Source organism: Neofelis nebulosa, chromosome 18, assembly GCF_028018385.1.
Source record: "Neofelis nebulosa isolate mNeoNeb1 chromosome 18, mNeoNeb1.pri, whole genome shotgun sequence".
NCBI lineage: Eukaryota > Metazoa > Chordata > Mammalia > Carnivora > Felidae > Neofelis > Neofelis nebulosa.
This window is the reverse complement of record NC_080799.1, coordinates 14,715,552-14,739,997: the sequence shown is the minus strand read 5'-3', so window position 1 is coordinate 14,739,997 and position 24,446 is coordinate 14,715,552. Positions and strand designations below refer to the sequence as shown.

The following is a 24,446-nucleotide window of genomic DNA, read 5'->3' as shown; positions in this document are numbered from 1 at the left end:
TTTTCAATTATGAATCTAATTTCTTCAGTAGGACTATTCAGCTTATGTCGTCATGTCTTTCATCATTGGCGAGTTTTGGGTTGTTTGAGGAATCAGTACATTTCCTTTGTCATCCTTGCTCAGAGTTGATATCGCTCTACCTACATTGACAGCTCCATCAGACATGTTACAATTTTTGTCCTCAGCCGTCAAGCGGTTTTAAAGAACAAAATGGGGTAAGAATAGGCTATTGCAGTTACCCAGTCCTTCATTCCTGAGGTCCTGAGTTTCATTTTCTCTCTGAGGAAGTTCCTTTAAAAATTATGTTTGAGTAGGGGCACCTGGGTGGCTTGGTCGGTTGAGCGTCTGACTTCGGCTCAGGTCATGATCTCACGGTCTGTGAGTTCAAGCCCCACGTCGGGCTCTGGGCTGATGGCTCAGAGCCTGGAGCCTGTTTCAGATTCTGTGTCTCCCTCTCTCTCTCTGCCCCTCCCCTGTTCATGCTCTGTCTCTCTCTGTCTCAAAAATAAATAAACGTTAAAAAAAAAAAAATTATGTTTGAGTAGGCCTGCCGACAATGATTTTCTCTGCTTTTCTTCATCTGGAAATTTCTTCATTTCACCTCCATTCCTGAAGCATATTTTCACCAGATCTAGAATTGGGTTGACTATGCTTTTCTCGTAGCACATTAAGTCTGTTGTCTCACTTCTACTCGACCTTCGTATTTTATGATGAGAAATCTGTAGTCATCCAAATCATTGTTTCCCTACTGATAATGCTTCCTTTTTCTCTGGCTGCTTTCTGGATTATTTTCTTCATCTTTATTTATCAGAAATTTGATTATGGTCTATATGAGCATGAGCATTTTTTTTAAGATTTATTCTATTTGGGGTTCACTGAATTTCTTGAACCTGACTGTTTATTTCTGTCAACGAACTTGGAAAGTTTTCAGTCATTTATTCCCTCACATATTTTTTTCTTTATAGCCTTTCTCATTTCCTTTTGGGACTCCTATAGAATGGACATTAATCACAGAAGAGGAGAGGGGAATAACCCATAATTTTTATTGATGTCTATGCAAGTTCATTAACTCTTCTATCACTCCTATTTTGTAGTTGACCTTCTCTACAGAGATGTTGAGAGTGGCTTTTTTCTTCAGTTTTAAAGTACCTGTTAGATTCTTATTTATATCATCTATTTCTTTGGTGAAACGTTCTATCTTTACATTCCTCTCAAGAGCATTTGCCCTGACTCATTGCAGTATCTCTATTGTGGTTAAGCTTTTTTTCTTTTTTTTCCAGATAATTCCAACACGTGTCGTTGGCCTTTCTAGATTGTGTTTTCTTATGCAGGTTGAGACTTCCCTGGTTCTTCATAGGCTGACCAATTTTTTATCACACCTTGGACATTTTGAAGGTTTTGTTAGGAGACTCTCGGCCTTTCGAAATCCCGCGGAGAATGTTGATATTCTTGTTTAAGCAGGAGTTGATTTGGTTGGATGTAAGCCACAAATTCCGACCAGCTTTCTTTGGGTTGTGAGTCTAGTGCCCGGTCAGTTTTCAGGGCCTCTGCGCTGCGATTCAGATCGAGTCTGCTATCCTGGGACCTGAGTAGAAGTCAGTCCTGTTTTTCTGCTCAAAGTCTATGGGCTACTCTTCAGGGTCAGCTGAGTGAACAGCTTGTGGGTGAGCCCAGGATTTCATAAACGATATTATGGGGTAGCTTTGCCAAGCCCTTCGCTGTCCCAGATCTTCCTGATCCTTTCCAGTTCTGGTCCTTTTTATTCGTACAGCCAGAAATATGGGGCTTTATAATTGTCCCATTCTGCTACACAGTTTCCGTGGCTGTGCCAGCTTCTTGATCCAAATGACAAGAGAAGAGAAAGAGAAAAAAAGCATCAGGGGTTTCCCCTGTCCGAAGACGATGGCTCCTCTGATCCAAGGGGAAGGTTCTTCTCCCTCAGACCTTCTCGGTGCCTACAGGTTGGGGCCCGAGGGACTGGAGACATGAAAAAAATATTAAGTATTTCCCTCACTCTCTCTGAGCATTGACAGACCCCCTTTGCACCGTGAAGTCAGAATTAGAGGGTTTCCTGGAGCTCCTGCTGTCCACTCCAGGGCCCATTCTCAGGCCGGCTCCTAGCTTGGGCGTGCCGGAAGGGAGATACAGTAAACTCTTTGCTGGCTTGTTGTGCGTCACATTCGGGTCTTCTTCCCCAATTCTCCTGCTAATGTTTACCTCTCAGACTCTTCACGTAGCTGCTGCACACGTTCTGTCTGGGTTTCATAGCCACGTTCAGTGCGAGAGATGGGGTAGAATGTTGTTCCATCTACCCATAGCCAGAAACTCTCGGAAAACGTTCGCAAAAGGTCTCTTCAGCTTCAGTGGTGAATCAAATGTTGTATCATAAACTAAGTCACTATACCTGCGCTATGGAGAATCGGGTGTCTCTAAAATACTGAGTGAGGGGGGGGCGCCTGGGTGGCGCAGTCGGTTGAGCGTCCGACTTCAGCCAGGTCACGATCTTGCGGTCCGTGAGTTCGAGCCCCGCGTCAGGCTCTGGGCTGATGGCTCGGAGCCTGGAGCCTGTTTCCGATTCTGTGTCTCCCTCTCTCTCTGCCCCTCCCCCGTTCATGCTCTGTCTCTCTCTGTCCCAAAAATAAATTAAAAACGTTGAAAAAAAAAAATTAAAAAAAAAATAATAAAATACTGAGTGAGGGGTGCCTGGGTGGCTCAGTTGGTTGAGCGTCCGACTTCAGCTCAGGTTGTGGTCTCGCAGTTCATGAGTTCGAGCCCCGCATCGGGCTCTGTGCTGACAAACAGCTCAGAACCTGGAGACTGCTTCGGATTCTGCGTCTCCCTCTCCCTCTCTCTCTCTCCCCTGCTCATGCTCTGTCTCTGTCTCTCAAAAATAAATGTTAAAAAATTTTTTTTTAAATAAATTTAGCTTAGAGTCCTGATTTTACTGAATTTTCCCTTCAGGAAGCTTCTGACAGTGCAGGAGTACTAAGTACTGATAATGTCAGGATTTTTGGTTCAGTCTGTACATATTTACTTGGCAGATGTTATTTTTTTAATTTTTATTTTTTTATCTTGAGAGCGAGCGAGAGAGAGGGAGCGTGCAAGTGTGGGTGGAGTGGGGGCAGGGCAGAGAAAGAGGGAGAGAGAGAATCCCAAGCAGGCCCCACACTCAGTGCAGAGCCCAACATGGGGCTCAAGCTCACGAGCCATGAGATCATGACCTGAGCCGAAATCACAAGTCAGATGCTTAACCGATGGAGGCACCCAGGCGCCCCTTGGCAAGTGTCCCTGACACTGTCGCTTGAGCATTGCTCTTACACATCATCCTTGCATTGCTAAGAAGAGACGGGGTTAGTGTCGGAAGGAAGTTGTCCCTCCTGACCGAGGTTTGGGGCTCTAGTTCTTGGGAAGAAAGAAACGGAGAATGACCCTGCACACCATAGATTGGATGCCATTTGTACGCGTGGTTCCTTCATTTTCCTTGATAAAGATTGTTTTAGGAGTCCGTTGAAAAGAAAGAAATTCCACATGTCTTGTATATCCTAGAAGTTTTAAAGCTGTTTCGTACACTTCTAGAATTTCCATTTACAAGTGTAAATGAAATTGGGTATTCACAATCCAGGAAGCATCCCATTTGGGTCTAAGTCCACATTTAAAACCTTGAATCTTCAGTGAAATGGAAACAGGTAAAGATGATTCTGTCTCCCCCTGGTGACAGCCAGGTTTTAAAGGCAGACAGTTCCAGAGGTTGTTGTCAACTTCCGTTTGTTTAAGGCAGCGTCCTAGCTTTTGTACATCACTGTCCTTTTGTGTTGCATTGTTTCTCAGGGTGCCTGGTGACTGTGATCTTCACGGGACAGCACATGTTTTTTTTTTTTTTTCATAGGGGATTTGGTGAAGTTATTGTCCTCAACTATTTCGGTTCAGAAGTCATCTTTCAAAGTCCCAAACCCTTGGCCTTCTGCCCAGCGTGGGGACCCCGTATGACAGACACACTGGTGGGGGTGCTCTAAAGATTTTGGGTAGTTTCAGCTTTCAACAGCCCTGGCAGGCAGCACGCAATATTTACTCCTACTTTGCACTCAAGCAAGCTAATGATTACTGGAGGTAGAATAATTAGACTCATCATCATCCAGGGACTCATGGGGACGAGACGTAGATGTTTACTGTGTTGTGATTTTTTTCTTAATATGTGTTATGGCGACAGGGCCTCAGAAGAGCAGTTTTCTATACGATTCTAATTTCATGTGAAATGATATGGGTGGTGATTGTCTAACATTCTGTATAAGACGGGTCGGTGCCGAGCAAACTGTTACTTCGGTACAATTCGGAAAGCTGTAGTACACGTTCCGCGGAGGACGTCCTCAGGATTCAGCTATACTCTTGGTCCTGCAGAACCGTTACCCCTGAAGAACTATTTCAGATGGACACGTAACTCATTAAAAAAAGAGAAATAACTTACTGTTGTATTATAACCCTATGATGTGCTCTTCTGGAAACAATTGGACCTTCCAAAAATCGGGGACTGATTGAGAAAACTCTAGCTCTCTGTAGAGTGTTATGGGGCTCATTATGTTTTAAAGATTTTTAATCTCACGGGAGATGTTCACCATAGAACCTCAAGGAGAAAGGACAGGAAAGTATTACTTCCATAGTTTTCTTTATTCACTGAGGAGAAAATATGGTAATGTTATCTCTGGGGGGTGGGTTGATTTTTAATTTAATATTTACATTCTTCATTCGTTTCCATTTTTCACTGTTACAAATAATGCCACGATAGGCAACATAGTGCGGGGATCTTTCTCCAAATTTCTGATGGAAGTCTTTAGGATGGAGTCCAGAAAAGGAATTACTGAATCAAAGGAAAATAGTATTAAAAAGGGGCTTTTAATCTCAGGGGTATTGCCAAATTAGTGTCGAGAAAGGCTGTGCCAAGGCCTGTTCCCATCAATGTGATTGTGAAGTCGTGGCGAACTGCAGACTCGATCTTAAAATCAGACTTAAAAATGCAGTCTTGGGGCACCTGGGTGGCTCAGTCGGTTAAGCCTCTGACTTCGGCTCAGGTCATGATCTCACAGTTGGTGAGTTCGAGCCCCATGTTGGGCTTTGTGCTGACAGCTCAGAGCCTGGAGCCTGCTTCAGATTCTGTGTCTCCCCCTCTCTCTGCCTCTTCCCTGCTCACGCTCTGTCTCTCTCTCTCTCTCAAAAATAAATAAACATTAAAAAAAAATGCAATCTTTGCATCCTGGGGATGTGGGAAATGCTATCTCATTATTGCTTTTAATTTGCATTTATTTTCATACTATTGAAAGTTGAACATTTTCCACATGTTTAACTTTTGTATTTTTCCTTTGTGAGTTACCTGTTCACATCCTCTAGCCTTTACGCCTTCATGAGTTCCTTTGTATTTGAAGAGTATTATCCTGTTCCCGTATTCATTGCATACAGTTTTCCTAGTTTATCGCTAAATATTTAATCTAGTCTCTGACATCTTTAACATACAGAGGAGGTTGGCAACTCTGTGAGTCTTTACTTTTCTGCTTTTCTTTTATTGATTTGCAGCATAGAAACGTTTTTCTTATTTTACCTGTGTATTCTAATTTATGTCTTTAGTGTTTTATAGTAAAATAGGAAGAGCAAATTGGTTTTTCCGTTGTAATTCTTCTCTTCCTAACACCATTTGACAAGGAAGCCTTTTCTCTACTCAATCATTTCTATTTATTGCCCATATTTACAAGGACTTAGTTCTGGACAGTCCCGTTTTATCTCCCGTCCATTCTTACATCAGTACTTTTTTTTCCCCATTATTGTAGTTCTGTAATACATTTTATTAATAGATATGGCATTACTGTTCTTAATGATCTTTAAAGATTTTCTTGGCCTGTTCATTCTTCCAAATGACCTTCCGAGTCATTGGGAAAGCTTGCCAAAAAAATTCCATAGGGATTTTTATTGAAATTAAACATCTAAATGAACATCTTTGCAGTAACCTTTCCATCACGAAGCATAGTATCATTTGCCGTTTTCTTTAAAGGCTTTTCTTTTAAAGTTTATTTGCTTGTTTGTTTTTTGTATTTATTTAAGCAATCTTCACAGCCAACGTGGGGCTCGAACCCACGACCCTGAGATCAAGAGTCGCAAGCTTTTCCAATTGAGCCAACTGGGTGCTCTGAAAGGTTTTTTAAAATATCTCACTAAAGTTGTATAGGTTTCCTCATCTGAGTCCTAAATATCACTTTCGAGTTTATTCCTGGTTATTTTGTCCTTTCTGTGCGTTCATAGAGATTTTTCTTTTTGGATGATGGTCATTTTCTCTAACATGTATTTAATCAGTGCTGATTCATCTTTGCTGGCTTTGTGGTTAACATCGAGGACGCTGGAGTCACACTGCCGGCATTCAGACCCCAGCTGGCCCAGGCCTGGCCAGTGCACGCGGGATCTAACCTCTGCTGGTTTCTGCTTGCTGATTTTAGGTCATGAACTAAGACCCACCTCGTCCGTGTGCATCAACAGTCGAACGCGTTAATTCAGGTCATTCCAAGCACTCATCTGTTCTGCTGTTCTTTCTTTGGCGTCCCTGTCCTTCTCAGGTTAAGAACCTCCTGTCCAGGCCCCTTCTCACCTCTAATGCTTACCACCCAGTATTCCAGTGTGCCCGTGAATTTGCGTCTTTGGAACTCAAACTTTTTAGTTCCTGGGAGCCTTTGTGTCCTCTGATTTCACTCCCTGAGAGCTCAGATTTCCTTCCTTTTTGTTTTCTTTCTCTTGGTACATTCTTCCTCCTCCCATCGCGGTGCAGGGGGAGCCAAGTGCACCAAAAGCGGTCGGGTCCCCTCCCTCTTTTCACCACACCTCCCTGAAGGGAGCAGCTATTTCTTTGTCTGCCTATAGTTTTCTGCCCTCCTTCTCTGCCAAGGCGCGGGTTCTTGGGCATTGGGAAACGCACAGGTAGAGGGGGGCCCCATGATGCCCATCTTGTGTCTGAGCAGAGAACAGGTGTCCCTTTTCCAGTGAGGCTTGAGGAGGAAGCCCCTCTCTGGGGGGGAGACCCCAACCTACAGAACAGCCTTTCTCCAAGTGTTTTGGGAGTCAGTGGGGTCAGGAACCACCCACCAGTCTGCCGGAGTGAATGGGTGGCGCTCTTTCCCCAGGGGCCTCACCGGTGAGGCAGCCCGACCCTCCACACCCTCCCTCTGCCTTCCTTCACCTTCCCTCCAGGCGCCCTCTCTGCCCAGACCTGCGCCCACCACAGAGGGGACCTGCCAGGAGGCTGGAGGGAGATGATTTAGGAGCCCCTGCTTCTGCCTTCTCCAGAAGTCCCTTGGCTCTTCTTTCCTGTAAAAAAGATCTAAATGGTTTTTGCCGCCACACAAGAAAACCATTGATTTTCTAAATGTTTGTCTGTACCTAGCCACTGTTACTACATTCCCCAGAATCACAGTTGGGTCTTTTGTTTTTTTCTAGACAGACAATCATACTGTCCTCAGAATAGTGATCATCTTGGTTTCTCCACTCCTGTGGTCGTATGTTTTACTTCTGTTTCCTGCCATATTGTTGGCCAGCCTATTGGGAATGATCAAAATAAAAACGGTAACAAGCATCCTGGTTCCTTGCGTATTTGAATGCAGATTCTTTCCACATATGCGGATGTCCGCTGTTGTCTTGAGATCCATCACTCTTACTTTTTTTTTTTTTTTTTAGGAAGTCTTATTCTTTGCCCAGTGTAAAAAGTCCTGAATGGATATTATATTTTAATCAGATCCATAGACACCAGCATTTTAAGGAATTGCATCTATTGATGTGATTTATCATATTAATTGATTTCCCTAATATTAAATTGTACTCAAGTCTTGGAATAATCTGTATGCAGCTGTGGTAAGCTGTGCTTTTAGTATATTTCAAATTAGATTTTCAAGTTCAGGCTTCAGGACTTTTACCTGTATCCATAAGTGAGGTTTGTCAGTAGTTTTCGTCTTGTGTATTTTGGTATCAGAGTTACATTTCCTTTTCCTCTTTTGCTTTATCCTGGAACAGTTTATATGACAAGAAGAATATTATTTCTCAACAATATGAAAAAACTCAAGGTGCAATTGTTCCCATTTGAGAAGCTTTTCAGGTATTTTATTAGAATTGCTTTATAAATTCTTAAATCGTATTCCATTGCTTTTCAGTCTTTTCTTAAATCACTACTGACAAACTGCCCCTTTTCAATAAAAGCCCTAGTTTCACACCTGAAAGACTCCACCAGAAAACTTCTAGAACGAATACACAAAATCAGTAAAGTCGCAGGATGCAAAATCAATGTACGGAAATATGTTGCATTTCTATAAAACAATAGTGAAGCAGCAGAAAGAGAAATGAAGGAATCAATCTCATTTACAGTTGCACCAGAAACAAGAAGCTTTAAGATAGCCAGGAATAAACCTAACCAAGAGGTGAAAGGCCTGTACTCTGAGAACTAGAGAGCACTGATGAAAGAAATTGAAGATGAACCAAAGAAAGGGAAAGACATTCCATGTTCATGGATTGGAAGAAGAAATATTGTTAAAACGTCTATACTACCAAGAGCTATCTCTACACATGTAACGCAATCCCTATCAAACTACCAACAGCATTTTTCACAGAGCTAGAACAAACTTTCTTAAAATTTGTATGGAACCGCAAAAGACCCCAAATAATCAAAGCAATTTTGAAAAAGCAAAGCAAAGCTGAAGGCACCACAATTCCAGACTTCAAGTTATCAAACCGTATGGTTCTGGCACAAAAATAGACACCTAGATCAATGAAATAGAAAAGAAAACACAGAAATTAACCCACAACTATATGGTCAATTAATCTTCAACAAAGCAGGAAAGAATATCCAATGGGGAAAAAGCCTCTTCAACAAATGGTGTTGAGAAAACTGGACAGCGACATGCAGAAGAATGAAACTGGACCACTTTCTTACACCATACACAAAAATAACTTCAAAATGGATTAAAGACCTAAATGTGAAAAAGGAAACCATAAGAATCCTAGAAGAGAACACAGGCAGTAACTTCTTTGACATCAGCCTTAGCAACTTCTTTCTAGATATATCTCCCCAGGGAAGGGAAACAAAAGCAAAAATAAACTATTGGGACCTCATCAAAATAAAAAGCTTCTGCACAGCAAAGAAAGCAATCAACAAAACTAAAAAGCAGCCTATAGAATGGGAGAACATATTTGCAAATGACACATCTGATAAAGGGTTGGTATCCAAAATATAAAGAATTTATAAAACTCAATACCCCCAAAATAAATAATCCAATTAAAAATGGGCAGAAGACATGAATAGACATTTTTCCAAAGAAGACATACAGATGGCCAACAGACACATGAAAAGATGCCCAATATCACGATCGTCAGGGAAATGCAGATCAAAAGGACTATCACCTCATACCTGCCAGAGTGGCTAAAATCAACAACATGAGAGGGGCACCTGGGTGGCTCAGTCAGTTGAGCGTCCAACTTCGGCTCAGGTCATGAGCTCACGGCCTGTGAGTTCAAGCCCCGCATGGGCTGTTTGCTGTCAGCACAGAACCCACTTTGGATCCTCTGTCCCCCGCCCCCTCTGTCCCTGCACCTCCTCTGCTCTCTCTCTCTAAAAAATAAACATTAAAAAAAAAAAGCATGGTATCTTGTTCCCATCTCTTATTTTCCCTTGTCCCTTCCTCCATGGTACCTCCTTTTGTCCTCCATTTGTAGGCACGACCCCAGAATATCACATGGACAAAAGCTCCAGCCACAGGCAGCACTATGGTGGGTGTGGGGGCTGCAAGCTCCAGTCTCCTATGCAGTGCCCTAAGCAGGCTGGAGACAGTAGAAACCCAGAGTGTAACAAGTCTTGGGAGTGGTTGTCATTTTTTAATTTACTGCTTCTTGATCATAGTTCTTCAACCATAACTTCTCACCAGATTTAGAGCATTGGTGAATGGAGGCAGGAGAACAAACTCTGTTCAGTATTCTTTTACTGAATACTTACTAGACACGAGAAACCACACTAGGCATTGCAAACTTTGACCTCACAACTGGAGTATTCGAAGGTGGTCAGTGACATCCATACATGCTGATGGTTGGCCAACATTGGGACCCATGGAATTGAAAGCGAAGAAAATACAAGGATTGGTACAAAAAGGAGAGGAGCGTTATTCTGAATACCCAAACAAAAAAAAAAACTCCTTCCGAAAATTGTTCACTGTAGAGAAAGAAAAAAGTTTAAGGAATACCTGCTTTGTATTCCCAACCTGGTAGGTGAAAACAGCCCTCCATAAACAAGGACATTGGAGGATGAGGTGAGAAGATAAGATCTTGAGGCACAAATGGAAGAAAGAGAGACCCAGCTTCAGTGAGAAGAATACATGAGAACACTAACAGTGTTCTACTTAATGCAGTTCTACTTAGTACACGCCTCTATGTGTTATGTAAGAAGTAATACATTAGTGTATTCATTTTATGTAGGTGAACATCAATGCTATTTGGAAAACCTATTACGTTGGGGGTGGGGAAGCAATTGCAGAGACAGCTCTATGAATAACCTACAGCCCTAACTTACTCTAAGGAAAGACAGAGGGAAATAAGAGAAACATAAAATGATGAAAGAGAAAATGATAGAGTTGAAAAACAGAAATTGGAGACTTGAATTTCACAAGAAAGAATAGCATGGGAATACTCAAAAGAATCATAAGAAGACATTTTCCTGAGCTGAAAGAGATAAGACTGTCTGATATTCTATCAGTTAAGAGCAGATCAAGTAGACAAAACTCAATAAGAGTTGCCATTTATTGTGACCAACTGCAGGCCAGGAGCATTGCTAAGGGATTTGACTTAAGGGGCCTCATTTATCTCTGTCAACAACATTGAAAGGTACAGATGAGTGTGTCCATTTCATGAAGGCATGAAGGAGGTCCAGATAACGTCACCCATAACTGACCGCACCGTTGAGTGAGACGAAACCCAGGCTTGAACCCTGGTTGATCTTGACTCCATAACATTTGCTCTTTGAGTTAGGCAGTGTTGGCTTCCAAAATGATAATCTAAGCAATACAATCACAATAAGTAAGTCATCGGCCGTATACTGACTACTGCAGCTAACAAACGTTGTACCTCTCAAAATATTTGTGAAACATTTATAAATACAGGATTATATGCAAAATTACAGAAAGAGCATCACCGAACTCTCTAGAACGGATATTAGCAGGCCACATTCTCCTATTCAAACCCAAAGAAACCAGGATTTAATAGTAATCAACATTTAAACAGAAGTCCCTAAACCTCTCTGCAGTTGGAAAACACTCTCCTGATCAATAAAGAATACAAATTAGAAAAAAAAAATGCAAATTCAAGATAAATTTTAAAGAAAATGACAAGAATGTTACATATCTCAAATATGTAGGTATTGATCAAAGCTTTCCCCAGAGGTAAACTCAAAAATAATGAAATTATTTTACAAGATCGTGGAAAAAATGAAAGAAAACATTCAAAGAAAAATTTAGAAAAAAAGTTAGCCATAAAAATAATGGGGTAAGATACAGTAAAATTGGAGTGAGGGCAGAATTAATTAATTGGAAAATACACACCTGTATACATATCGTAACCAGTGTATAAAAAAAGACCAAATTTCTTGGGAAAAACTATGAAACATAAATGACTGGCGTATCAAGTCTAGAAGAGTGCAAATAAAATCACAACTGGGAAAAGATATATAGCAACAAATATAAAAGAAACAAACATTATGGGATACTTTGTGTAACTACAACTAATACATTTTTAAACTTGTTTTGCGAACCTAGTGTTTCCAATTGTTTTGTGTTTCTTCGAATTCCAGTTAGTTCACAGTTTGGTATTACTTTCCGGTGTACAATAGAGTGATTCAACATTTCCAAACATTCCCCAGTGCTCGTTATAGGTGCATTCCTTAATCCCCACTGCCTAGTTCGCCCATCCCCCCCTACCACCTTCCCCTCTGGTAACCCTCAGTTAGTTCTCTATAGTGAAGCGTCTGCTTCTTGGTGTGTGTGTGTGTGTCTCTCTCTCCCTTTCTCCTTTGCTCATTTGTTTCATTTATTAAATTCTACATAGGAGTTAAACCGTATAGTATTTGTATTTCTCTGACTGACGTATCTCACTTAGCATAATACGCTCTAGCTCCAACTTGTTGCAAATGGCAAGATTGCATTCTTTTTTATGGCCGCGTAATACTCCACTGTGTGTGTGTGTGTGTGTGTGTGTGTGTGTGCCACATCTTCCTTATCCATTCATCAGTTGATGGTCACTTGGGCTGTTTCCATGGTTTGGCTGTTGTAGATAGTGCTGCTGTAAATATCGGGGTGTGTGTATCCCTTTGAATTAGTATTTCTGGATTCTTTGGGTAAATACCTAGTAATACAATTGCTGGATCATAAGGCAACCCTATTTTTAACTTTTTGAGGCACCTCCACACTGTTTTCCACAGTATGGAAAGTGGCTGCACCAGTTTGCGTTCCATGAGAATATCTGGAAACGCACCCCCCCCGCCCCCCCCCCCCCCCACACACACACACGTGAAACACCTACAGACCTGGGCTGGAGCTGCTCCCTGATCCGGGCAGCCGAGCAGAGACAGCCGGGCCGCCTTGGGAAGAGTTGCCTAACGCAGCGGCAAAGGAGCAGTCGGTTTAGGGTTGCCTTGAGGACCATCTGTGGGACTGATAGCATCCCGATGGAGGGGGAGACCACCGGAAGGCCAGGGGGCTTATAACCCGCCAAAGGGGAGAGAGGCATAGCCCACTTGGAGGAACTATAGCTTGAGATGCCTCTTTCCCTTCCCCCTCCACCTTGGCCGTTTCCAACCCAGGTGAGGCCAGAAACCATAGCTGGATGGTGGGGAGGGAGGTGGACCTAGGAAGGACCGAGGAAATGTACCTATTCCTCTTGTCTGTTGCAGACCACTAGGCTGGGGTCAGGCCCCAGTCCAAGGAGGGGGGAAGATCCTTTTTCTACTAAGGCAGGTCTGGAGTCTACACGGTCGGTAGCCTGGACTGGACTTCTGATTCCTGCGAGTCAATAACAAATCTACAGGACCAGCCCAGGGCTTCCCCCAGAGCCAGGAGAGAGCTGTAAGACAGGGGACCTTGGACAGGGAATTGGGAGAAAGTAAAGTGCTTCCTGCTTCCCTCCCGTGGAGGCAGGGCATCCAAGACCCCAGCTGCGTGGGCTCTCCTGAGGCCCTTCTTGGTGTTCCTTTGCCCCCTTCTTTCCCTCCCCCTCTGCTCTTGATGAATCCATCCCGGAGGATACTGAAGACCGACTTCATGGTTTCATTATTCTTTGAGCAGGTAACACATGACATGGTTCAAAGATCAAAAAGGTATGAGAAAATATATAGTGAGATGCTGTCCCTTTCCTGTGCCTTGCCTGTCTGCCCAGACTCACACATGAAGAAACCAGTAACTATTATTAGTATTTTTTTTTTTTTGCAGGGAAGCAGGAGGGGGGATAAATATTTAAGCAAATAGGAGTATATCTCCTCCTTGACCCCCTTGTTAATCCAGATGGTAGCATATCATGATAATAGTTCCACACCTGCTCTTTTCCCTTGAGAGTCTGTCTTCAAGATCTTAGTAATCCGTCCATAGATCCTGAAGTCTTTTAGATCCACGTTCTTAGCTTTTAGGCTCTCACCTCCCACCCCGCCACCACCGCAAAGCCAGCATGTCCCAAAGACCCGCTCCTCCTGACTTCTCCATCATTCCTAATTAGCTCCATCGTCTGCCAGGTGTCCCAGATTCAAACCTCAGGGTCATCGTTGCCTCTTCCCCTTCTTGTCCTTCCAGGTCTTGTCAGTTGCGCTGGAAATGCATTCCCCCGGCTCCGGTCTTCTCCACCTCCCCCCCCCCCCCATTTCTACCCTGGCCCTTCCTCTCCTGTTGTCTTATGGAACACCCCTTCTAAACTGGCACTGCCCCGTCCAGCCAGCACTGTTCCCGCTGACCAACGGTGGGCCGTGTGCTCATGCTCCCTCTTCCTGACTGGGACACGGTCCCCTGACTGGCATCAGGGACATGCGGGGGCTTCTCTCCTGCAGGAACCCAGCAGGAAGGGAGGGCGGCCGCTGCTCCTGGACCATCCTGCCTCCTTTCCCGTGTCCCCCGCGTTACTCAGGGGGCACACCTCATGACCCCTTCCAGCTTGTTAGAATCCTTCTCCTCGGTAGAGGCTCACTGCCAAGCCGCTGAGAATTTCCTAACTGGGGCCTTTACTTCTGCCCTTGTCCTGCCTTGGCACATTACTTTTAGGTCAATCACAGCACCCACTTGATTCTGTCCTGGGTAACAGACTGCAGGCTCCCGGAGGGTAAGCCTGTGCCTTATTCCTCTCTCTATTGCCCCACAGAAAACAGCCCCCACACCTGGCCCTTTGCAGGCATGCTTTCGGAATGCGGTTAATTGATTTCTCTTTTTTATTTAAGTTCACGTATTTATTTTGAGAGCGACGGGGCGCGAGGGAGGGGCAGAGAGAGGGAGAGAGAGAGAATCCCAAGCAGGCTCTGCACTGTCAGCGCAGAGCCCGATGCGGACCTCGAACCCACGGACCGTGAGATCGTGACCTGAGCTGCAGTTGGCCGCTCGACCGACTGAGCCACCCAGGCGCCCCTGTGGTTACTTGATGTCAGTGGAGTCAGACATTTGTGTCTTCCTCCTAACCTGTGTCCCTGTTCGGAGCCCACCCCCTTTTCATGTGTAGTCCTTTCCTTCCTTGTATTTGGCAATGAGTTTTACTATAATTTCGCCTCATTGTGAATCTTTCAGCTGGTTGGTCTTAACGAACGATGTGTGGTCCTGACCCTCCTGAGGCTTCCTGCCCCAGTTTCAAGTGCATTGCTTTGACATCCAAGGCGGGGGGACGAAACAGGACTCAGTCCTTAGCAGGGTTCTCTTCCTGCCCTTTTTACTAAATGCATCGTGATATCTGGAAGCCTGAGAAAGGAAGATGAGGCCAGGAGCGAATGCTATCTTCTCATCCTGAAGGTGCTCTCTCGCTCGAGATGCGTGGAATAATTTCACCAAAGGGAGAGCGCTTGTTCAGTCTGTCACATTCCATGACATGTGGCGGGTCTGGGAAGCCGCCCACCTTTGTCTCTGGGGGCAGGTGACTCCAGAATGGCAATCCGATGTCACCGGGCCAGGCCCGGACAGGCCTCGTTTATTAGAGCAGTTCTTTTCAGCGGAAGAGGTTTCGGATGCCTGGAGGGTCGTCAGCGAGAGGCCTGGGTCCGCTGGGAGTTGACCATCCAAGGAGAATCACCGAGACCCCCAACTGCAGGCCGAGTGGCAATTTGGGGAAGAAATGGCTTTTAGGCGATGCTCGTTTGTATTAAGGTCCCTGAAGGCCATCTCACCCAATTTCCCACTACATTCCTTCCTAAGTGGCCAGCTAGGAAGACCTTTTATGTTCTCAAAGCGTGCAGACACGAGCCTGTACTGGGACTTGTCCCGGGGTCTCTGATGCACAGGCAGCTGGACAAAGTGGAGGCTGATATCACGGAGCCCAGGCGGAGCCCCTCTGCGGCCACACACGAGCTGTGGGGCCGCAATCTCCTTTTAACCCCTTCTCGCCTACGTCTTCTCATGGGTAAAATGTGGAAGAGGAGAATCTGTTCATCGCGCTGGGGTTGAAGCAGACAAGATGATAAACACAAAGCCCTGAGCTCAGCATCTGGCATAGAGCACGTGTTAAATAAATGCTTCCTCTTACTTATTGTGACTCTTTTCAACGATTAAGAAAGATCTCTTAGTCGTTGAGCTGAAGCCCATTAGCTAGACCAGAGGGAGCAATTTTGATATCATTTCGCCTCTATGTACCAGGCAGCCGTAGCCATCCCCTGCCGGGCAGTGCCAGGGTCAGGAAAAGGAATGTTCCAGACGGAGTCCAACCACAACCCTGCTTCCCCAGAGGAGGCCCAGGTGTCTGCACACAATTTGTCAAAGTGTGGATACGTCAGTCTACTCCCAGAGTGGAATCCCAGATCTGCTCCCTGTGTGAGTTTCTGCAAGACACGGAACCTCTCCGTGCCTCCGTTTCCCCCTCTGTGGAAATGGGCTGCTGGAAGACTTCAGTGAACTAGGGGATGGAAATTTCTGTAAGCAATGCCCACCATGTAGTGGGTGCTCAGTACAAGGGAGATATTTTGATTGTCATCAGACCTTCCGGACCTTGCTTCTGCCTGGGAATGGTTTTTGCATGAGGGACTTAATGAAAGACTTCCCTCTGAGATTCTATTTGTCTCAGTTTTCCTGGGATGGATGGAGTGGGGGGAGTGGGTGGCGATGTGGAGCCACACTTCTGGGAGCAGCGTTGATAGCTTGTGGGGTGTTCCCAGTTCTGTTTGTCCAGGAAACTGGGATCTGCTGAAGAGAGCTTTTCCTCAGTCTCAATTGTAATAAAACTTTGTACTACTGGTTGGCTGTTAGCACTACCCATAGGACTGTACCCACCCCTTCCCCAGAACTTTCTCTCTGGTCAAGGATTTGAGTGGTGGATGGGCTGCTCCTGCCGCGGAGGCCATTTCTGCTGGTCAGTTTCAGGCTTGGTGTTCTCAGCCAAGGGCACCATCTATGAACACTCCCTGAGGACTTTGGCCACAATTCCATGTGGACCCTTGACATATACCAGTTCTGCACTGCCCCACTCCCATCACCCTATGGGGGAGGGGAGGTTTCAGAGAGGTGAATGGTCTCTGTCCTCCTACCTGGAAAGCGGACTGTTCAAAGACAGCCCTGATTCTCCTGGCTCTGAGAATCAGGTGCCCCGCCACATCCTATGGGCCACCACCCCCCCCATTAGGCTTCCAAGTGAGAGAAAGCAGCTCTCACTACCCTATGGCCAGGGGCTTGAGTGACCCGGCTTGGTGAACGCATTTTAGTTAAGGTCATAGGGCTTCGTAAAAAATGATCCATGCCCTTGAGCTTCTAAGCCTTTGTGAACCGTTAGATGTTGCCTCAGGTGACAGACAGTTGGGATGATGCCCACTGCTAATAGAACAATAGTCTAGAAGGAGGGCTGGGGAAGGGGAACCGTAGTACTTGGGGCATCTTCTTGTCCAGTGTTTCTGGACCTTTCTTTTGCTCTTCTTTCTCCATCTCTTTCTCCTCCTTCTTCAGAGCCACCCCACTACAAGGAGACTTTTAAGACATTTGTTCCCCTAGTGCCTTACCCCATGGGATATTAATGGCACAGATGATTTGTATATCTGCTTATGTACTAAGACCCTAAGAGGGTCACAAACCATTGTAATATCTAAGATTCTCTCCTAGGAATCAATTTTCACCTCATCAAGGGTGATACCATATCTATAGAGAATGCATATTCTAGTCTGAGATTTTTTGGCCATCTGGCACCAGACAAGCAAGGGTGACTCAGGGTGAGCAGAGGGTCAACGCAGGTGGATAACGAGTGTGCCTCTGTCTGAGACTTGGAGCCACATGGAGCTAGCTCAGTGTGATTGCCGGGAAGACTGGGCCCTTCTTTTCCTATGCTTCCAATTTCCCACTTTCACAAATACTGGAGGACTATCTGGGGGCAAATATACTGGTCTGCATTTAAGATAGTTTCCTCGCCTTGTATTTCTCTTTAAAAAGTGAAGTTATTAGATCAAAAGGGATCAGCATGTTACAGCATCTAAAATACTGTCAGTCAGTATCCAGTACCCAGGATGAGTGTACCAGGAAGGCATAAGACAGCCCATCTCTTCTCTGTATCTCTGCCAGCATTCTAGAAGCCTTTGCTAATTTGAAAGGTAAGATGGTAACTCATCGTTGCTTGAATTAGCCTTCTCATGATGACCAGTAAGGGCGGAATTTTAGATGCCTCTGTCGTGTTGCACCGTGAGAAGGAAATCAGTTTCCTCCAGTAGCCCAGTGACTGTCCTACCCATTTGGTACTAAATCTTTCCTTTCCCACTGACTCTCCACGCCTCCCTTACCCCCTAGGGTGTTTTATCTACACCACGATCTGTTTCTGGACTTCTTTTTCGGAATTATTGGCATCTTGACGATGACATCTGCTCAGCTCTTTGAAATAGGTTTTGAACGAGGACTCTTTGAAGGTGATTGCACTCTGGGAATGGATTGATGCGTCTGCACTTTGCCAAACTTGTGTGCAGACACCTGGGCCGTCTGCACCAGCTGGGCTAACATGTGGAGAGCTCTTGGTGGAGACGCCCCCTTGAGCAGTTCTAAGGGCACAGAATGCCACACTGATGAGTCACTGGGGCTCAGACAATACCTTGAAGGCTTGCTTTTGTCTAAGTTGGCTCAAGTCCACCCTTTGGTGGACAGTGTCAGATCTCGCATGAAAGATGCTGAACTGAGCAAAGAAAAAAACAAGTAAGAGATATTCATTCACTCTGTAAGTACATACTGAGTACCCACCATCATGTGGAATACGCAAAGAAGTTTCAGACTGGGTCCGTGACCTTGCAGGGCTCACGATGCAGGTGGGAAATAGGTATGCAAACCAGTGACTGGGACATGGACTGATAGGGCCTATGATAGATCGAGTTTGGCCAACTCTGTCCAGTGAGATGAGGGTCAGAAAGAAAAACAAAAAGAGAACCTGATATTTAAGCTCCGTCTTAGAGAATGAGTTGACATTCATCGGGTAGACCAGTGGGGAGACGGCATCCTGGGTAGAGGGAACAGCATGTACAGGGGCATGAAGTTCTGAGAGAGCATGGCATTTTGTGTAGGGGTGGGGAACAAAAGGCAGCGAAAGGGATAGTGGGACCTGAATGCCATACTGTGTTCTTTGCCAAAGATAAGGAAACCACTGATGCTGGGGTGCCTGGGTGGCTCAGTCGGTTAAACATCCAACTTCGGCTCGGGTCATGATCTCATGGTTTGTGAGTTTGAGCCCCACGTCAGGCTCTGTGCTGACAGCTCAGAGCCTGGAGTCGGCTTCAGATTCTGTGTCTCGCTCTTTCTGTGCCCCGCCCTCCCTCACATTCTGTCTTTCTTTCTCTCTCTCTCAAAAATAAATGTTAAAAAAAAGATGCCACTGATGTTTAAAAAGCATGATCATTTATGCTTTGAGGGGGTGTAAACTCAGAACTGTATGGGAGACGGTGTGGAGGTAAGAGTGTGAGGGCGGACAGCCATCTCAATAGTAACATAATTATAACTGGGAACGTTAATTCTTGGAAACGTTTTCCTACCACAATCTTCAGAAGGGGACTGGCGATTGAATGGACAAGGAAGATCGAGCAGGCACAGGTATGGAAGAAGGGAAAGACTTGATCTCTAAATTTATATGTGGGTGACGAGGATAAAGCTGAAATTTCTATCATGTACAGCTGGACAGTTTTCAGTAATGCTCTCAACTCTTCATTGACTGAGGTCATGCCAAGAAGAAAAGCATGGTGATGTTTATTTCATTGGGGACAGTGGGTCAGTTTCAACTACTTTTCAACTCATATTTCTATTTTCTCCTTCCAGGGGATGGCCAGGTGGACTTTGATGAATTCATGACAATTCTTGGCCCCAAACTCGTGTCTTCCGAAGGTCGCGATGGTTTTCTCGGAAACACAATAGACAGCATATTCTGGCAGGTGAGTACGCATTTTTTTTAAAGATGAAATTTGATAGTAAACATGTGCCGGGGACTAACTTTTGAATCTGAATTCTTGAGCTTCTGTTCAGCATGTGAAGATCTCTTCTGGGATGGAGTGACATGTGTTCCTTGGACTGGATGTCTATAAGTAGAGGTCCATACCAGTCCTCAAAGAATCAAAACTATACTCACTTAAAATTTAGATGAGTGAAATATCTCCCAATTTTTTTTCTTAGAAACGGTTTGACATTTGGGGGAAATGATATTCCTCCACTTGTGATTCACAAAAAATTTTTTCCTGGGGACACATAGAAAGGACATCATTGGTATTGCCTGAGCCCTGTGTTGTCCCTGGTTCCAAGGGACCTTGCAGAGTGGATGGCAGGATTGCCTCATGTGTTTAGATCCTATCAGTTCCCTTGTCCTTGCTAGCACAGAATGATTTTATCTGAGAATTTGTGTTCGCTGCTTCTCAATTTGCTCTTACTTCTATCTTGTAAAATCTCTTCGGACATTTCAAACATCTGCCTTTAAATTATTAAAATGCTACAAATCATTTTCGTATTAGTTCTTTAATCATAATATGTGACGATCAGTTCATGATTATGGAATTTGGGAAGGGGTTAATCAACTACTACTAAACTCCGAATCAAATAATTTGTCAAATGACATTGAATTGTTGGTGAGACTTGTAAAACACTACTCCAATACAGTCTGGTTTCTTTAATTTCTTGATGTGCTTTTTTTGTCTTAACCAGAGATAATTCTCTAATCTAGGAAAACACGGCAGTCGACATGTATCTCTTGTCTTTTTCTGCCACCCATCTTGCATATAATGAACAAGCACTTGATATGAATATGTTATGCCCTATAGTCTGTCACCATGGGGTTCACAAAAGACATTTAAGACATAGTCCTGGATCTTTAAGAATTTGGCTGGGGAAACACAATTAAGAGAGAGAAAACAAAGGAGAGATGTTTGGTGTGATGGTTACTAGTCTAATCTCCTTGAAGCCTGGTACCTCACTCTTCGTGCCCTCAGCACCTCACACATTGTATACCATAGACCTTCAATAACCAATTTTTGAATAGGATGAATAGAAGTTCTAGAAAGGAGACAAATGTGGTCTTGAGGGGTCAGATAAGGCTTTAGGAAATGAAAACTTTGAAATGTGGCAGGACGTAAGAGACAAAGAAGTAAAAAGAGCATTCCAGGCTGGTCACGATGTGTTTGATTAGAGTGGAGGCAGTGAGCCTAGGATAGTCATTGTCCATAACGAAGGTGTAGTTTGAAGGGAAAGACCTCAGGCCCCGCCGGCAGAATGGCTTTGGGACCCGAGCAACGAAAAGTCTTGAGATGATCCCAAGGTCAGGGATAAGGTCATGGAGAAAAGAAGTCTTTGTGTGGAATTGAATTCTCAGCTGGACCTGTTGAGTGCAAGGAGGGTCAGACAACCAAGAGAGGGGGGCAGGTCCACACGGAGCTACGGTCGGGGATGGATGGCAGACGAGGAGCCAGATTTGTTATTCATCAGAGCTGGTGGGTGAAATCATAGGCAAGGATGAGCTCACCAAGAGAGGTTGCACAAATGAAGATGAGCACAGAGACAGGACCTGGTTCTGGAGGACATCCAGGGGAGTGAGGCACGAGAACCGCATCCCCACGTTGACTCCCCAGCCTGTGGTTATGATCAGTGCTGACTCTCCCTAGAGAAGGACCTCCATGGTTCTACTTGCCATGTGGTGAGAATATTTCACCGCTGATGTAAGCCTTCAGATATGACTCAACACTTGGAAGGACAGACAGGTAGAGGCCCTTGACAGAAATAAAAAATGAATACCTAGTTACGAAGGTGGGGGAACATGGTTTGCCAGCAGGCCGTGTTTCAGCCCCTGCAGATTCGCTCTGGACGAACCTTCTCCTTCTCTGCCTGATTTCCCTTCTCTGCTCTGCTTTGTTCCCCACTCTGAGTGCTCTCTCTACCCTTTGCCTCTGCCTTCGTGGCCCCCGGTAGCCTTCTAGGCTCTGAGCCTCCATTCTGGAGGGCAAGGAGCTCCAGGTCCTTAATCTGCACCTTAAGTAGAGGCCTCGTGTCTCCCAGGTTCTTCATAGTAGAGCGTCTACACAGCAAGGCAATATTTCCCTCTGTATCTTGACTGCCTCTACCATAATCCGGACATGCCATTATGCTCACAAAGTCTCTGTGTGTTTGTCTTCTTAAAGACCCTCCTCCTCACCCAGGGAGATAAACAGGGTGGGGAAAAGTGTGTAAAGGGGGAGAAATTCCATTCTGAAATATTTAAATGAATGCAGGAATGCACGGGCTCAGTGACAGTGGCTTTCCTCACCTGCTGGTCCTCACACAGCTCAGGATTTTGTGACTAGCAAAGGAGAACAGAGACATCTATCAATTCTCAGTAGTCAGCTGTACCCTCCCACACTGCCCCCCTCCATCTGTCTATGCAGAGACAGCATGAATAAATGGCACTTAAAACATCTAGAGCATCCGGTCCTTCCTGGAAAAACGTTCATTTTCCCAGTGCTTGAGTGGTTTTTTCAGGCTTAAAAGAAAGCTCTGTGCGTGTGAACGTTTGCATATGCGTGTGTATAAGCATGTGTTTACTTTGCTACAGTGTTTGAGGCGGATGTCGAAGAGTACCGGAACGGCAGCTTTCCGCCTCTGGCAGGGGATATTGATATCAGGAGGTGCAGACACTCTAGCACAGAGAAGTTCGTTCACTTAAGACACTCTGGGGGCGCCTGGGTGGCTCATTCGGTTAAGCGGCCGACTTTGGCTCAGGTCACGATCTCGCGGTCCGTGAGTTCGAGCCCCGCGTCGGGCTCTGTGCTGACAGCTCGGGGCCTGGAGCCTGTTTCGGATTCTGTGTCTCCCTCTCTCTGACCCTCCCCCGTTCATGCTTTGTCTCTCTCTGTCTCAAAAATAAACGTTAAAAAAAAATTAAAAAAAAAAAAAAAAAAAGACACTCTGACAAGGCTTCCCACTAGGGACCAAGTCAGCTTCTTGTGGAAACAGATAGGATAGTACACTTGGTGGGGGCGTATGAGTGATCTATTTGCTACAAAATATAGATGGTGACACCAGAGATTGTGACATAAAACAACAGTGCACGTATACAATCTCACATGGTTTCTGAGGGTCGGGAATCGGCAAGAGTGGTTCCAGCTCAGCGTCTCCTGCGGTTGCGGTCAACATGCCGGCTGGCGCTGTGATCATTCGAAGGCTTGACCGGGGCTGGCGGAAGTGCTTCAAGGTGGCTCAGCCATGCGGGTGGCAAGGTGACGGTGGCTGTCGGGAGGAGGCCTGGACCTCTCCAGAGTGCTGCCTGAGTGTCTTCGTGATACGGCAGCTGGCTTCCCTCCAAACAAAGGACCCAAGAGAGTATAAGGCAGAGGCTATGGTGTCATTTATGACCTACTCCTGGAAGTCAAACTCCATCGTTTCTGGGATGTCCAGAACCGATATCTTGGTTACACAGTGCATCCCTAGTCACTGTGGGAGTGGAACACTTGGTGGGAGTGGAACACTTGGTGAATACCCAGAGGCCATGGTCACCGTCGGCGGCGGAGGGGGGCGGGCATCTTGGAGACTGGCTACCACCAAGGGTAAAGATTCTGTAATTGACTTATCTTCTGATCCGACATTGCCACCATGGCCTTTCATTTTCCCCAGGCTTTGGTTTCTTCCTACCCCAGAGGAAAACTGTGACCATGGCTCTGCGTTCTGAGAAGCGATCATAGCAGGCACTAGGCTCAGCTCATCTTGCTAATTAAATCCGTCCTCCTGGGCTCCTTTCTCACCGTCCCAGCCCACAGTGCCAAGAGTAACATAAAATCAACCGGGATTCTGCAGCAACAGCTATTTATCCATTGGTACTCATCCCAAATGTTATGAGACCCTGGCTCCTTGCAGGAAATTGGTATCCGTGAAGGGGGATGTAATTGGCTACTAACACAGCCTCCTTCCCAAGGAGGACGGTCTGAGAGCCATACCCCAGCATCTCTGCCTTTCCAGGGTCCTCAGCCTTCTGGGTATGAGGCTCACAGGTTTCTTGGCAGCCAGTTCAGAGCCTCTCTCTTAAGTAGATAATAACTGATGGAAATTTTTATTGTGTTCTTACCCTTCATTCATCAGGTTTCTGTGTGTTTGCTGTTCCTGCAGTGATTTACTTGGGGAGGAAATGCGAAATGGTGTTTGAAGTCAGCGTTAGGACTTGGTGGGTGTTGACAGTGGAGAGGAGGGAGGGGTGGGGCTGAAAGGTGATGGGACTTGGGACCGGGGATGGTTTTCATTGCTCAGTGTTTCGGGTGGATGGCACCCGCCGGGAAGTGGGGTCCTCAAACATGACTCCACTTGTACCCGAGAAGAGGAGTCTTCAATACAGGAGATGGCCCCTGGTGGCAGGGGACAGAGCCCCACTCCTGAGTCACTAAGGGCAGCCCTTTACCTTTTTCTCCCCCTTGACCGCCAGTGCTGTGCAGAACTGTTCTGCAGTGAGTTTGCAGAAAGCATACAATGGCGAGGATCATGGCAAGGATCCTAGGAAATCAACTAGCTCTCCCGGCCCCAGGGTCCAGCCACCACTTCTGTTAAACTCTTCTCCCTCTGAAGAAAGAGAGAAATGAGTCCCGCATTGGCTGGGAGAGCTGAGCCATTTGTGGGTCTTACCGGAAGGTGCAGGTACAACACCTAAGGCTCCTTCACTATCAGTTTTTTTATTGTGTCCCAACCAGACTGGATTCATCAAGACTTCACTGGTTTAGACTCTCTGTTTTAAGAAATAAAACACATAAATATTTAAGCAAATGAATCTGTTCCCTG

General features: G+C 45.4%; 1 protein-coding gene and 1 long non-coding RNA gene across 5 annotated transcripts in view; one reads left to right on the top strand and one right to left on the bottom strand.

Moving 5' to 3' along the window:
* CALN1 (calneuron 1) overlaps positions 1 to 24,446 on the top strand; it is a 528,610-nt gene that overhangs the window by 315,706 nt on the left and 188,458 nt on the right. For all 4 annotated transcript variants that reach the window (XM_058711417.1, XM_058711416.1, XM_058711418.1 and 1 more), the window contains one exon: positions 19,491 to 19,603. In XM_058711417.1, coding sequence (XP_058567400.1) covers positions 19,491 to 19,603 — 113 coding nt within the window. The remainder of the gene's footprint in view (positions 1 to 19,490; positions 19,604 to 24,446) is intronic.
* Positions 1 to 24,446, bottom strand: part of LOC131501375 (uncharacterized) — a 49,815-nt gene that overhangs the window by 9,500 nt on the left and 15,869 nt on the right. The window lies entirely within an intron of this gene.